This window comes from Dunckerocampus dactyliophorus, chromosome 13 (genome assembly GCF_027744805.1).
Source record: "Dunckerocampus dactyliophorus isolate RoL2022-P2 chromosome 13, RoL_Ddac_1.1, whole genome shotgun sequence".
Classification (NCBI taxonomy): domain Eukaryota; kingdom Metazoa; phylum Chordata; class Actinopteri; order Syngnathiformes; family Syngnathidae; genus Dunckerocampus; species Dunckerocampus dactyliophorus.
The window spans coordinates 1,679,865-1,692,199 of record NC_072831.1 but is presented as its reverse complement, the minus strand read 5'-3'; the positions used below and the strand labels follow the sequence as shown (position 1 = coordinate 1,692,199).

The window sequence follows — 12,335 nt, the reverse complement described above, 5'->3', positions numbered from 1 at the left end:
TGCATGGAGGAATGGGCCAAAACACCAGCAACAGTGTGTGGAAACTTGCTGAAAACGTTTGTCCTCCGTCATTGCCAACAAAGGGAAGACAACAAAGTATTGACATGAACTTTTCTTATTGACCAAATACTTATTTTCCACCATCATTTGCAAATAAATTCTTTAAAAATCATCATCACCTCCATCAGACTGGATTTTTTTCCTCATTTTGTCTCTCATAGTTGAGGTACACCTATGATGAAAATTGGAGACCTCTCTCATCTTTTAAGTGGGAGAACGCAATTGCGGCGATTGGCTGGCCACCAGTCCAGGGTGTACCCCGCCTCTCACCCGAAGTCAGCTGGGATAGGCTCCAGCATATCCCCACGACCCTAATGAGGAGAAGCGGTGTAGAAAATGGATGCATGGACGTGCGCAATTGGTGGCTGACGAAATACTTTTTTGCGCCACTGTACACACACGCACACAAAAAGTGTCTTTTTTGTGTCATACGATCGCTCTCGGGCGAGCCTCCATGAAAAGGCAGCATCAGCAAGTGAGGATTTTCAAAGTTAATAATAATAATAAAAGTAATAGTCCGGAAATCCTGAAACACGATCCAAATATGAGAGGTAAAAAGCCACGGCAGAGGCAATCACACACGATTACAAATTGTGATTTTTCAATATTTAAAAAAAAATCAATAAAAATTAGCTGTGCTCCGATCGATCGGCCACCGATCACTATCGGCCGATTTCCGTGAAAAAGCACGGTGTCGGCACATCCTGATACTTGCTTTTAAACGCTGATCAGCTCCGCCCCCATTGCAGCAGCCGTCTCCCGCCCACTTTCCCTTCACAGAGCCAAAACAAGCATGGCTGCCATGTGGGACTTCCTGTCGGTGTGAGAGTGAGACAAATTCTTTAGTTGGGTGCGGCATTTGTGGGGTGGGCACTTGGCAGGGTGCAGTGAGTTTTTGCGGCTCGCGACGTGATCGTGGCTCGGGTGGCGGCTAATTAGCCAAAACGCAGGATGAATCCAACGATTCATTCAGGAAACCTGGTTTGGCGACCACCTGCGGGGTCCTGCAGGAGCGCCATCAGGCTGCTCTCGCATCCAAAGCCTCCTTAAAAAAGGCGCCTGATCCGCAACGTTCCAACAGTGATTTTGAAAATGTCAATGTGATGGTTCCTTTCTGTCAAAACAAACATATTCACACTTAATCTGTGTGATCGGTAGCAGTATCGGCCGATTTCACTCATGGATGATCGGCATCAGCAGCGTAAAAACCTGATCGGAGCAACCCAGCGAGTCCCTTTATGTGTGCTTCATCTTTGTCATCCCTCCCCGCCGCACGTGTACCCATGCATGCCACACCGACAACAGTATCGGGACACGCCTCTTCATCAGTGAATGACTCGATCGCAAGTTCGCTTGTGTAGCCTTTAACCCAGGGGTGTCCAAACTGCAGCCCTTCCAAAAGTATCATTTAACAGACAAAAAACAAACAGCTAAACAGCAATTGGGCAATAAAGCCAAAATATTAGGAGGAAAAAAGCTGCAATCTAACGAGAAAACTATCATGAAAAAAATAATGTGTTAACATTATGACAAAAAATATTATCATTGTGGTAGCAAGAAGTTGATATATTCAAGAAAGATGTTATTTTTATTTAAGTTGTAATATTATGAAAGACAAAAAAAAAAAAGAATAAGAATATTTGGACTCCCCCGCCCCCCCCAAAAAAACCCATCAGAAATGAAAAAAAAAATAGCTGTAATTTTACAAGAATAAAGTGAAAATATTGAGAGGAAAAAAGTTGTATTCAAGCGAGAAAAACTCAACAAAAATAATGTGGTAATATGACAAACAATAACATTTTAGTAGCAAGACGTTGAAATACTCAAGAAAGATGTTATTTTTATTAAAGTTGTGATATGATGAAAGACAAAGAAAGAATATAAAGTTGTCACGTTTGGACAGTCAGGTTGTGGAAAAACTTATAATATGAAGAGAATAAAGTTAAAATATGATGGGAATAAAAGTCATCATTATGAGGAGAAAATTTACAAGAACATGGAAATAGCTGGGGGGGAAAGCCAACAGAAATGGAAAAAAAAACAGTTGTAATTTTACAAGAATAAAGTCAGAATATTAAGAGAAAAGTCGGAATCTAGCGAGAAAAAAAAATCGCCATTTTACAAGAATAAACTCATAATATGAGGAATAATTATCAGTAAGTCATTTCAGTAGCATCAAGTTGAAATATTATTTTTTAAGTTGTAATATCATGAGGAAAATTAGGTTGGGAAAAAAGTTAGTCATAAGTCATAATATGACGAGAAAAAAATTCCAAAGATTGTTTAAGAAGAAAGTTGAAATATTTGGGGAAAAAATTCCTGTAGAAATTAAAATAAAGCTGAAATATTACGAGGAAAAAAATAATGTCATTTTAGTAGCACAGGGTTGAAATATTAAAGAAATATTATAGGTTTTTTTAAGTCATAATTGAAAGTCAGAATTAGAAAAAAGAAAATATAAGATGTTGAGGAAAAAGTTAGATTATCGTTGGCAGAAACTCCAAATATTATGGGAATAAAGTCATACAGGACGAAAAATTACAAAGGTGAATTACGAAGAAAATTGAAATATTTGGGGGACAAAAAACAAGAAAAATTGTAATCTTATGACAAATAACATCATTTTAGTAGCAAAAAGTTTAAATACTCAAAGATGTTATTTTATTAAATTTGTAATATGATGAAAGACAAAAAGAACATAAAGTTGTCACATTCGGACAGTCAGGTTGCGGAAAAATGTATAATACGAAGAGAATGAAGTTAAAATATGATGGCAATAAAGTCATCATTATGAGGAGAAAATTTACAAGAAAAAAGTGGGACTAGCGGGGTGGGGGAGGGACAACAGAAATGGAAAAAAAAACAGCCGTAATTTTACAAGAATAAAGTAAAAATATTAGAAACAAATTGCAATTTACCAAGAAAAAAAAAAAGGTCACAATTTTACAAGAATAAACTCTTTATATAATATATATTTATTTTAATATTTATTTTTTAAGTTGTAATATTATGAGAAAAATTAGGTTGGGAGAAAAGTCATATGACCAGAAAAAAAATTCCCAAGATTATTGAAGAAGAAATATTTGGAAAACTAAAAAAAAGCAAAAACTAAAAAAAAAAGACAAAACAGGTGTAATTTTCTAAGAATAAAGCTGAAATAGAGTTGAAATATTAATGACGCCAACTATGAGAAACAAACAACAAAATATAAGTTGTTGTGGAAAAAGCTAAATTATTGTTGGCATAAAGTCCAAATGTGTATTTATTTATTTATTTATCTAAGGAGAAAGTGGAGATATTTGGAACATTTAAAAAAAAAAAACAACAGCAGAAAAGTAAAAAAAACAAAACAACAAAAAAAACAACGGCCAAAAAGTAAAAAAAAACAAAAACAAAATCGTACTATGATGACAAACTAAGTTTTGGAAAAGTACATTAGGGAAATAGTTATATTACTGTTGGAATAAAGTCCAAATATTGTGGGAATAAAGTCATAATATTACAAGAAGAACATTTACAAAGATGATTTCAGAAGTAAGTTTAAATATTTGGGGGGGGAAGCAAAGAGTTTTTTTCACCTACTGTATATGACACCCCTGCATGTGTCATCTTAGCGAGAGATTTTGGGCAAGGAAAGGCCCTTTTGTGTTCTCAGCGCACAAAGGCAGCTCCACAAAGGCACGCTTGGATGAGTATGGTGTGGAAGAAGCACAAAAACCAAATGCCACATGTCCATGACAGGGAGCTCCTTTTAAGGCGAGGTAGAGATTGGTTGTGATTTCCTTCAGTCAGCGTAAGAATGGATGGATGGATGTGTGGATGGGCACACGTTCCAGGTCCAGGAATTGGCCCAGGTGAGCGGACGACACGGTTACCTGCCGTTGCTGGCTCGTCCCGGTCGCTGCTGGCCGGTCTTGCTGTGGTGCTCCAGGAGCCACTGGCGACAGATGTTCTGCATCACCGAGTCCTGCGCTCCCTCGGCCGCCCGCAGGACGTCCTGCACCAACGGACCGGCCCGGCCGGCCTCCAGCTTGACCGCCAGCAGGTAAGCGGGCCGCAGCTTGTTGCACAGCAGGTAGGCTTTGATCTGGGGCACAGGCGCAGGAGGAGGAAATGTTACAAATCCGCAAAGCAACCGTTTGCAGATTTGATATTTTACATATAGAGAAGCTGGAAGAGAGTCACAAAAACAACACAGGAATGACAGGTAGGGTACTGAGCTTTTACTGTATGTAAGGTTTATATCATCCATCCATCCATCCATCCATCCATCTTCTACCGCTTATCCGAGATCGGGTCGCGGGGGCAACAGCCTAAGCAGGGAAGCCCAGATTTTCCTCTCCCCGGCCACTTCGTCCAGCTCCTCCCGGCGGATCCCGAGGCGTTCCCAGGCCAGTTGGGAAACAGTCTCTCCAACGTGTCCTGGGTCTTCCCCGAGGCCTTCTACCGGTCGGACTTATCCTGAACACCTCCCTCGGGAGGCGTCCGGGAGGTATCCTGTCCAGATGCCCAAGCCACCTCATCTGGCTCCTCTCAATGCGGAGGAGCAGCGGTTCTACTCAGAGTCTCTCCCGGATGACAGTGCTTCTCACCCTATCTCTAAGGGAGAGCCCAGCCACCCTACGGAGAAACCTCATTTCGGCCGCTTGTACCCGCGATCTTGTCCTTTCGGTCATTACCCAAAGCTCATGACCATAGGTGAGGGTAGGAAGGTAGATCGACCAGTAAATTGAGAGCTTTACCTTTTGGCTTAGCTCTCTCTTCACCACAACAGACCGATGTAGAGTCTGCATTACTGCAGACGCCGCACCAATTCGCTTATCGATCTCGCGTTCCATCCTTCCCTCACTCGTGAATAAGACCCCAACGTACCTACAGTAAACTCCTCCACTTGGGGCAGGATCTCATCCACGACCTGGAGATGGCATTCCACCCTTTTCCGGGCGAGAACCATGGACTTGGACTTGGAGGTGCTGATTCTCATCCCGGCCGCTTCGCACTCGGCTGCGAACCGATCCAGTGAAAGGTGAAGTTCACGGCTTGATGCAGCCAGCAGGACCACATCATCTGCAAAAAGCAGAGACTCAATCCTGCAGCCACCAAACCGGAACCCCTCAACGCCCTGGCTGCACCTAGAAATTCTGTCCATAAAAATAATGAACAGAATTGGTGACAAAGGGCAGCCCTAGCGGAGTCCAACCCTCACTGGAAACGGGTCCGACTTACTGCCGGCAATGCGAACCCCATACTCCCGGAGTACTCCCCACAAAATTCCTCGAGGAACACGGTCGAAGTCCACAAAACACATGTAGACTGGTTGGGCAAACTCCCATGCACCCTCAAGGACCCTGCTGAAAGTGTAGAGCTGGTCCACAGTTCCACGACCAGGACGAAAACCACACTGCTCCTCCTGAATCCGAGATTCAACTATCCGGCGGATCCTCCTCTGCAGAACCCCTGAATAGACCTTACCAGGGAGGCTGAGGAGTGTGATTCCACGATAGTTGGAACACACCCTCCGGTTCCCCTTCTTAAAAAGGGGAACCACCACCCCGGTCTGCCAATCCAGAGGTACTGCCCCCGATGTCCACGCGATGCTGCAGAGTTGTGTCAACCTAGACATGCCTACAGCATCCATGGCCTTAAGGAATTCCGGGCGGATCTCATCTGCTGGCTCATCTGCTGGCCTTTTTGGCTCATGGAGTCCCATGAGCCAAAAAGGCCCGATAGGACTCCTTCTTCATCTTGACGGCATCCCTGCCACTGGTGTCCACCAACGGGTTCTGGGATTATCGCCACGACAGGCACCAACCACCTTACGGCCACAGCTCCGATCAGCTGCCTCGACAATAGAGGCACGGAACATGGCCCATTCAGACTCAATGTACGCCACCTCCCTTGGAACATGGTCGAAGCTCTCCCGGAGGTGGGAGTTGAAACTCCTTCTGACAGGGGACTCTGCCAGTCGTTCCCAGCAGACCCTCACAATACGTTTGGGCCTGCCATGTCTGAACGGCATCCTCCCCCACCATCGGAGCCAACTTACCACCAGGTGGTGATCAGTTGACAGCTCAACCCCTCTCTTAACCCGAGTGTCCAAAACTAATGGCCGCAAGTCCGATGATACGACCACAAAGTCAATCATGGAAGTGCGGCCTAGGGTGTCCTGGTGCCAAGTGCACATGTGGACACCCTTATGCTTGAACATTGTGTTTGTTATCGACAATCTGTGACTAGCACAGAAGTCCAATAACAAAGCACCGCTCGGGTTCAGATCAGGGGGGCCGTTCCTCCCAATCACGCCTCTCCAGGTCTCACTGTCGCTGCCAACGTGAGCATTGAAGTCCCCCAGCAGAACAAGGGAATCGCCTGAGGGAGCACTCTCCAGTACTTCCCCTAGAAACTCCAAAAAAGGTGGGTATTCCGAACTGCTGTTAGGCGCATAAGCACAAACAACAGTCAGGACCCGTCCCCCCACTCGAATGCGGAGGGAAACTACCCTCTCGTTCACCGGGTTAAACTCCAACATGCCGGCCACAAGCCGGGGCACAACAAGAATGTCCACCCCTGCCCGTCACCTCTCACTGCTGGCAACGCCAGAGTGGAACAAGGTCCAACCCCTCTCAAGAGGACTGGTTCCAGAGCCCTTGCTGTGCGTTGAGGTGAGTCCAACTATATCTAGCCGGAACTTCTCAAACTCATGCACCAGCTCAGGCTCTTTCCCTACCAGAGAGGTGACATTCCATGTCCCTAGAACTAGTTTCTGCAGCTGAGGATTGGACCGCCAAGGTCCCCGCCTTCAGCTGTCACCCAGCTCACTCTGCACCCGACCCCTTTGGCCCCTCCCACGAGTGGTGAGCTCATTGGAGGGGGGACCCATGTCGTCTCTTCGGGCTGTGCCCGGCCGGGCCCCATTATATCATCCATTTAAAACTATTTATTCCTATTCACATTTTTACATTCATTTTAATACTTGTTTTGACCATTCTTTTTCTATTTTCTTTTCAATAAAATTGCACGAGCACCATATCGAGTCATTCTTTTTTCAACTGCTATTTGTTTATTGACTTTTTTTTTTTTCAACGCCTTCCTTTCGTTGAATAAACACACAGGAAGTGAACAAAATGGAAGCAAAAGGAGATATGGAAAAGGGGTCTGATGAAATAAGATCTGCTTCTTCCTACTCCTTTTCAGAGTTTTTGTTGGACTGTGCAAGCGTGTGGAGAAAAAAAGATTTGCAAGCAAAAATAATGTATTAGAAAAAAATTTGCCAACAAAAATAACAAATTTTGAAAAAAGTTAGCAAATATTTTATTAAAAACTACTGTAAACAAAATTTTAAAAAGTGCTGCTTTTGCTTTTGCAAATCAAAAATAATGGATTTCTGGATCCAAACTCCTCGAGAGGGGCTGGACCTTGTTCTACTCTGGAGTTGCTGCTGGGGAGAGGCGGCGAGCTGGTGTGGGCTTATTAATAGCCCCCCGGCTCAGTGCCTCTGTGTTGGAGCCATCCCCGGTTGACGAGAGGGTTATTTCCCTACGCCTTCGGGCTGGGGAAAGGGTCCTGACTATCGTTTGTGCATACACGCCAAACGACAGTCCAGAGTACCCAGCCCTCTTGGAGTCTACGTCGTGACTCCGTCGTTTTGCTGGGAGACTTCCACTCCCATGTGGGCAATGACTGTCTGACCTCGAGGGGCGTGATTGGGAGGAACGGCCATCTGATCTGAACCCATGCGGTGTGATGTTGTTGGACTTCTGTGCGAAACAGTTTGTCCATCACAAACACCATGTTCGACCATAAGGATGTCTATAAGTGCACATGGCACCAGGACACCCTAGGCCGCAGGCCTATGATCGACTTTGTAGTCGTATCATCAGACCTGCGTCCGCATGTTTTGGACACACGGGTACAGAGAGGGGCTGAGCTGTCAACTGATCACCACCTGGTGATGAGTTGGATTAGATGGCGGGGGAAGATGCCGGACAGACCCGGGAGACCCAAACGTGTAGTGAGGGTGTACTGGGAACGTTTGGCAGAATCTCCTGTTTGTCGAGTCTTCAGCTCTCACCTCCGGCAGAGCTTCGCCTGCATCCCGGGGGAGGACGAGGATATTGAGTCCGAATGGGCTCTATTCGTGCCTCCATTGCTGAGGCAGCCGATCGGAACTGCGGCCACAAGGTGGTCGGTGCGAGTCGTGGCGGCAATCCCCGAACCCGATAGTAGACACCAGAGGTCGGGGCTGCCGTCAAGCTGAAGAAGGAGTCCTATCGAGCATGGATGGCTTGTGGGACTCCTGAAGCAGCTGATAGGTACCGGCAGACCAAGCGGCATGCGGCTTCGGCGGTGGTCGAGGCAAAAACTCAGATGTGGGAGGAGTTCGGTGAGGCCATGGAACACGACTTTCGGTCGGCCACGAAGAGGTTCTGGCAAACCGTCCGGCGCCTCAAAAAGGGGAAGCAGTGCCCGGTCCACACTGTTTACAGTGGGGACGGGGGCCTGCTGACCTCGACTGAGGATATAGTTGGGCAGTGGAAGGAATACTTTGAGGCCCTTCTTAATCCCACTGACATACCTTCCATAGAGGAAGCAGAGGCTGAGGACACAAACACGGACAGTTCCATCACCGTGGCTGAGGTATCTGGGGTACTCAAAACGCTCCCCAGTGGCAGAGCTCCGGGGGTGGACGAGTTTCTCCCTGAATTCCTCAAGGCTCTGGATGTTGAGGGACTGGCTGACACGTCTCTTCAACATTGCGTGGAAGTCGGGAACAGTACCTCTGGATTGGCAGACTGGGGTGGTGGTCCCCCTTTTCAAAAAGGGTGACCGGAGGGTGTGTTCCAACTACAGGGGGATCACACTCCTCAGCCTCCCTGGGAAAGTCTATTCCAGAGTGCTGGAGAGAAGGATACGACCGTTAATCGAACCTCAGCTACAGGAGGTATGTGGTTTTCGTCCTGGACGCGGAACACTGGACCAGCTCTACACCCTTGCAAGGGTCCTGGAGGGTACTTGGGAGTCTGCCCAACCGGTCTACATGTGCTTTGTGGACCTGGAAAAGGCATCCAACCGTGTCCCTTGCAGTGTCCTGTGGGGGGTGCTCCGGGAGTATGGGATTGGTGGCGCGCTACTACGTGCCATTCAGTCCTTGTACAACCAGAGCAGGAGCCTGGTTCACATTGCCAGTAGTAAGTCAAGCCTGTTTCCAGTGAACGTTGGCCTCCGCCAAGGCTGCCCTTTGTCACCAATTCTGTTCATAATTTTCATGGACAGAATTTCTAGGTGCAGCCAAGGTGTCGAGGGAGTCCAGTTCGGCGGCCTTAGGATCTCATCTCTGCTATTTGCAGACGATGTGGTCCTGATGGCCTCATCGGGCTGTGACCTGCAGCGTTTACTAGGACGGTTTGCATCTGAGTGTGAAGCTTCTGGGATGAGACTCAGCACCTCCGAATCTGAGGCCATGGTTCTCAATCGGAAAAAGGTAGATTGCTCCCTCCGGGTTGGGAATGAGGTCCTGCCCCAGGTGGAGGAGTTCAAGTATCAAGGGTCTTGTTCACCAGTGATGGAAGGTTGGAGCGTGAGGTCGATAGGTGGATCGGCGCAGCGTCTGCAGTAATGCAGTCGCTGTACCGGACCATCGTGGTGAAGAGAGAGCTGAGCCGGAAGGCAAAGCCCTCAATTTACCGTTCGATCTATGTTCCCACCCTCACCTATGGTCATGAGCTTTGGGTCGTGACGGAAAGAACGAGATTGCGGATACAAGCGGCCCAACCGGGAGAAGGCCCCAGGGCAGACCTAGGACACGCTGTAGGGATTATGTCTCACAGCTGGCTTGGGAACGCCTTTGGTGTCCTCCCAGTGGAGCTGGAGGAGGTGGTCGGGGACCGGGAAGTCTGGGCTTCCCTACTAAGACTGCTAATCCTTTCTAACTAAATAATGGATTTCAAATGAAAAATAAACATATTTGAAAGCTACTCGAAACTCTTTTTTATCTTTTTTTTTTTTTTTTTTTAAAGGACTGGTTTTGTTTACAAATCAAACATTTTTTTCAGGAAACTATCAGTTTTGTTTCCTGAAATTTTGTTTAAACAAACACTATTTGGAAACCCAAAAACAAATTTAAAAAGACAGAAAAATTTGCAAAACTAAAAATATATATATTATTTCCAAAATTAAAACAAAGGTTTGTTTACTAATGAAAAAAAATTATGAAACTATATTTTTTGTCCTGAAATTTTGATTGCAAACAAAAACAATATATATGAAATAAAAATAAATATTTGCAAGCAAAAATAGATTTTCAAACAAATATAGTGGATTTGAAATATGCTAAATAAATATTTGCACCATCTTAAACTGAACTATCAGAAACTATTTTTATCCCCCCAACAACTTGAAATGCTGGTTTTGTTTACAAATCAAACATTTTTTTTCATGAAGCTATGAATTTTGTTTCCTGAAATTTAGGTGGCAAACAAAAATAATGGAATTTGAAATAAAAAAAGGTTTGCCTTTTTTTATTCAATAAAAAGGGCTGGGTTTGTTTACAAATTAAAAAGTCTTTGTCATGAAACTATAAATCTTGTTTCCTGCAAGTGTAAACACATGATGTTTCCTTCATGCAACCAACTCAGCACTCGTCAAACTAATACACTACAGCAAAGCCATAAAGTTAGGATTGTGCCATTTGAATATAAATATGACAAATCATCAATGAAACATGCAAATGCTTAACCCCCCCCCCCAAAAAAAAACACATTTAAAAAATTTCCATCCAAGCCAGCTGCTTTTCAGTGAGCGTGAAGCCAGGTCATGTGACCAACGCGTTACCTTGCTTTCTGTGCTCTTGGTTTCCAGAATGAGACTCTCCAACTCTTTGGCCTAAAACAGACAGAGAGCAAACACCGTCACGATGCAAAGATGGCAGCGCCATCACCCCCGTCACTCACGTCAGCTGCTCCTTTATCCGCCACGGCCACGCAGCTGAGGATGAGCGCGTCGCCGTCGTTCCTGGTGGCCGTGCCGGACTCAATGACGCACTTGAGCAGCTGCCGCGTGGCACCAAACTTCCTGTGACGGATGAGACGCTGGCCGGCCCGCACGTACACGGCCTGGGCCTCCAGCTGGAAGTCCTGCACCGAGGACCAGGCGATGGACATTTGGGGACATGGATTATTGACAAACACCTCTCCATACGACGCCTCCGTGCTTTCATTGTACTTACCTGTATGACTCTGTATGCAATGCCAAAGCCTTCCTCGATGTTTTTACCTCCGAGCATCACCTGCAATCACACAAACAAAAATATTATTTTCCATCATGTACTGTGACATTCGAAAAATATGCTCCCTTGGTGGTGGTTGCGTGAGTGCTGCCGGCACTGGGGAGCTGTGGTTCATTAAGTGGAAACATAATTTTCCAACATGTACGCTGACATTCTGAAGATGTGCTCCCATGGTGGCCATAGCGTCACCGTCCGGGGCAGCCCGAGTGCTGCCGGAGCTGGGTGAGCTGCGATTCATTGAGTGGGAACCAATCTTCCCTGTAATTTTTCAAGTGTCTGAGCATGCAAACAAACGAGCTGAGCATTCCTTGGATCTCTGTGAGCACCACCACACGTGCACACTTGTAGTGTCACACCCGACCAAAACCTGAGAACTCAAGGTAGTCCAACTTCTATTCTGTGGTATTTTCTATATGAGTGGGTTCAAAAGGTCAGCACGGCATATTTCACAAAGTAGCTTTCTTATTGGTCCATCTCAGACAACTATGTCATTCAATTCATGATCTAAATCTTGCAGGAAACACCTAGTTTGTCATTTCATGTTCCATTTCTTTTCTACCATTTATTTTGTTAATTATGTCTACTGTTACTGCCTTATTTCTGTGTTTTGCAGCAGCCTGTTCTGGCACTCTTTCATTCTGGAAATGTACTTGAAAGTGATGACACATTTGCTGTATATGTTTACTTTTGTCTAAATAAAAAATGAAAATAATTAAAAAAACTCTGAAAGAAAGAAACAACTACCTTCTGGTCCCTTCAGCATCATTCGTGCAAACTTGGCGTAACACTTCTTCTAAATCCAGCCGTCAAAATAAAAGCACGCCAGTACCACATGTACGGTTAAACCACTGATGTAGTCCACACTTTTCACTCGGAAAACTGGCTGAGAGCAGCCCTCATTTGAAAAAGAAAATATCTCATCCCTTTTCAACTCTTGTTCTTTTGTTCCCACACACTCCGACAGCCAGTACACTTCAGAGGACTTCTTTTT

At 45.5% G+C, this 12,335-nt stretch overlaps 1 protein-coding gene across 4 annotated transcripts in view; it reads right to left on the bottom strand.

Annotated features, from left to right (window-relative positions):
• Positions 1-1,974: 1,974 nt before the first annotated feature.
• Positions 1,975-12,335, bottom strand: part of zfyve26 (zinc finger, FYVE domain containing 26) — an 81,913-nt gene continuing 71,552 nt past the window's right edge. For all 4 annotated transcript variants that reach the window (XM_054797503.1, XM_054797504.1, XM_054797501.1 and 1 more), the window contains 4 exons: positions 11,285-11,344; positions 11,010-11,192; positions 10,891-10,941; positions 1,975-4,147 (listed from right to left, as the gene is read on the bottom strand). In XM_054797503.1, the coding sequence (XP_054653478.1) occupies positions 3,932-4,147; positions 10,891-10,941; positions 11,010-11,192; positions 11,285-11,344 (510 nt within the window). In that variant the 3' untranslated portion in view covers positions 1,975-3,931. The remainder of the gene's footprint in view (positions 4,148-10,890; positions 10,942-11,009; positions 11,193-11,284; positions 11,345-12,335) is intronic.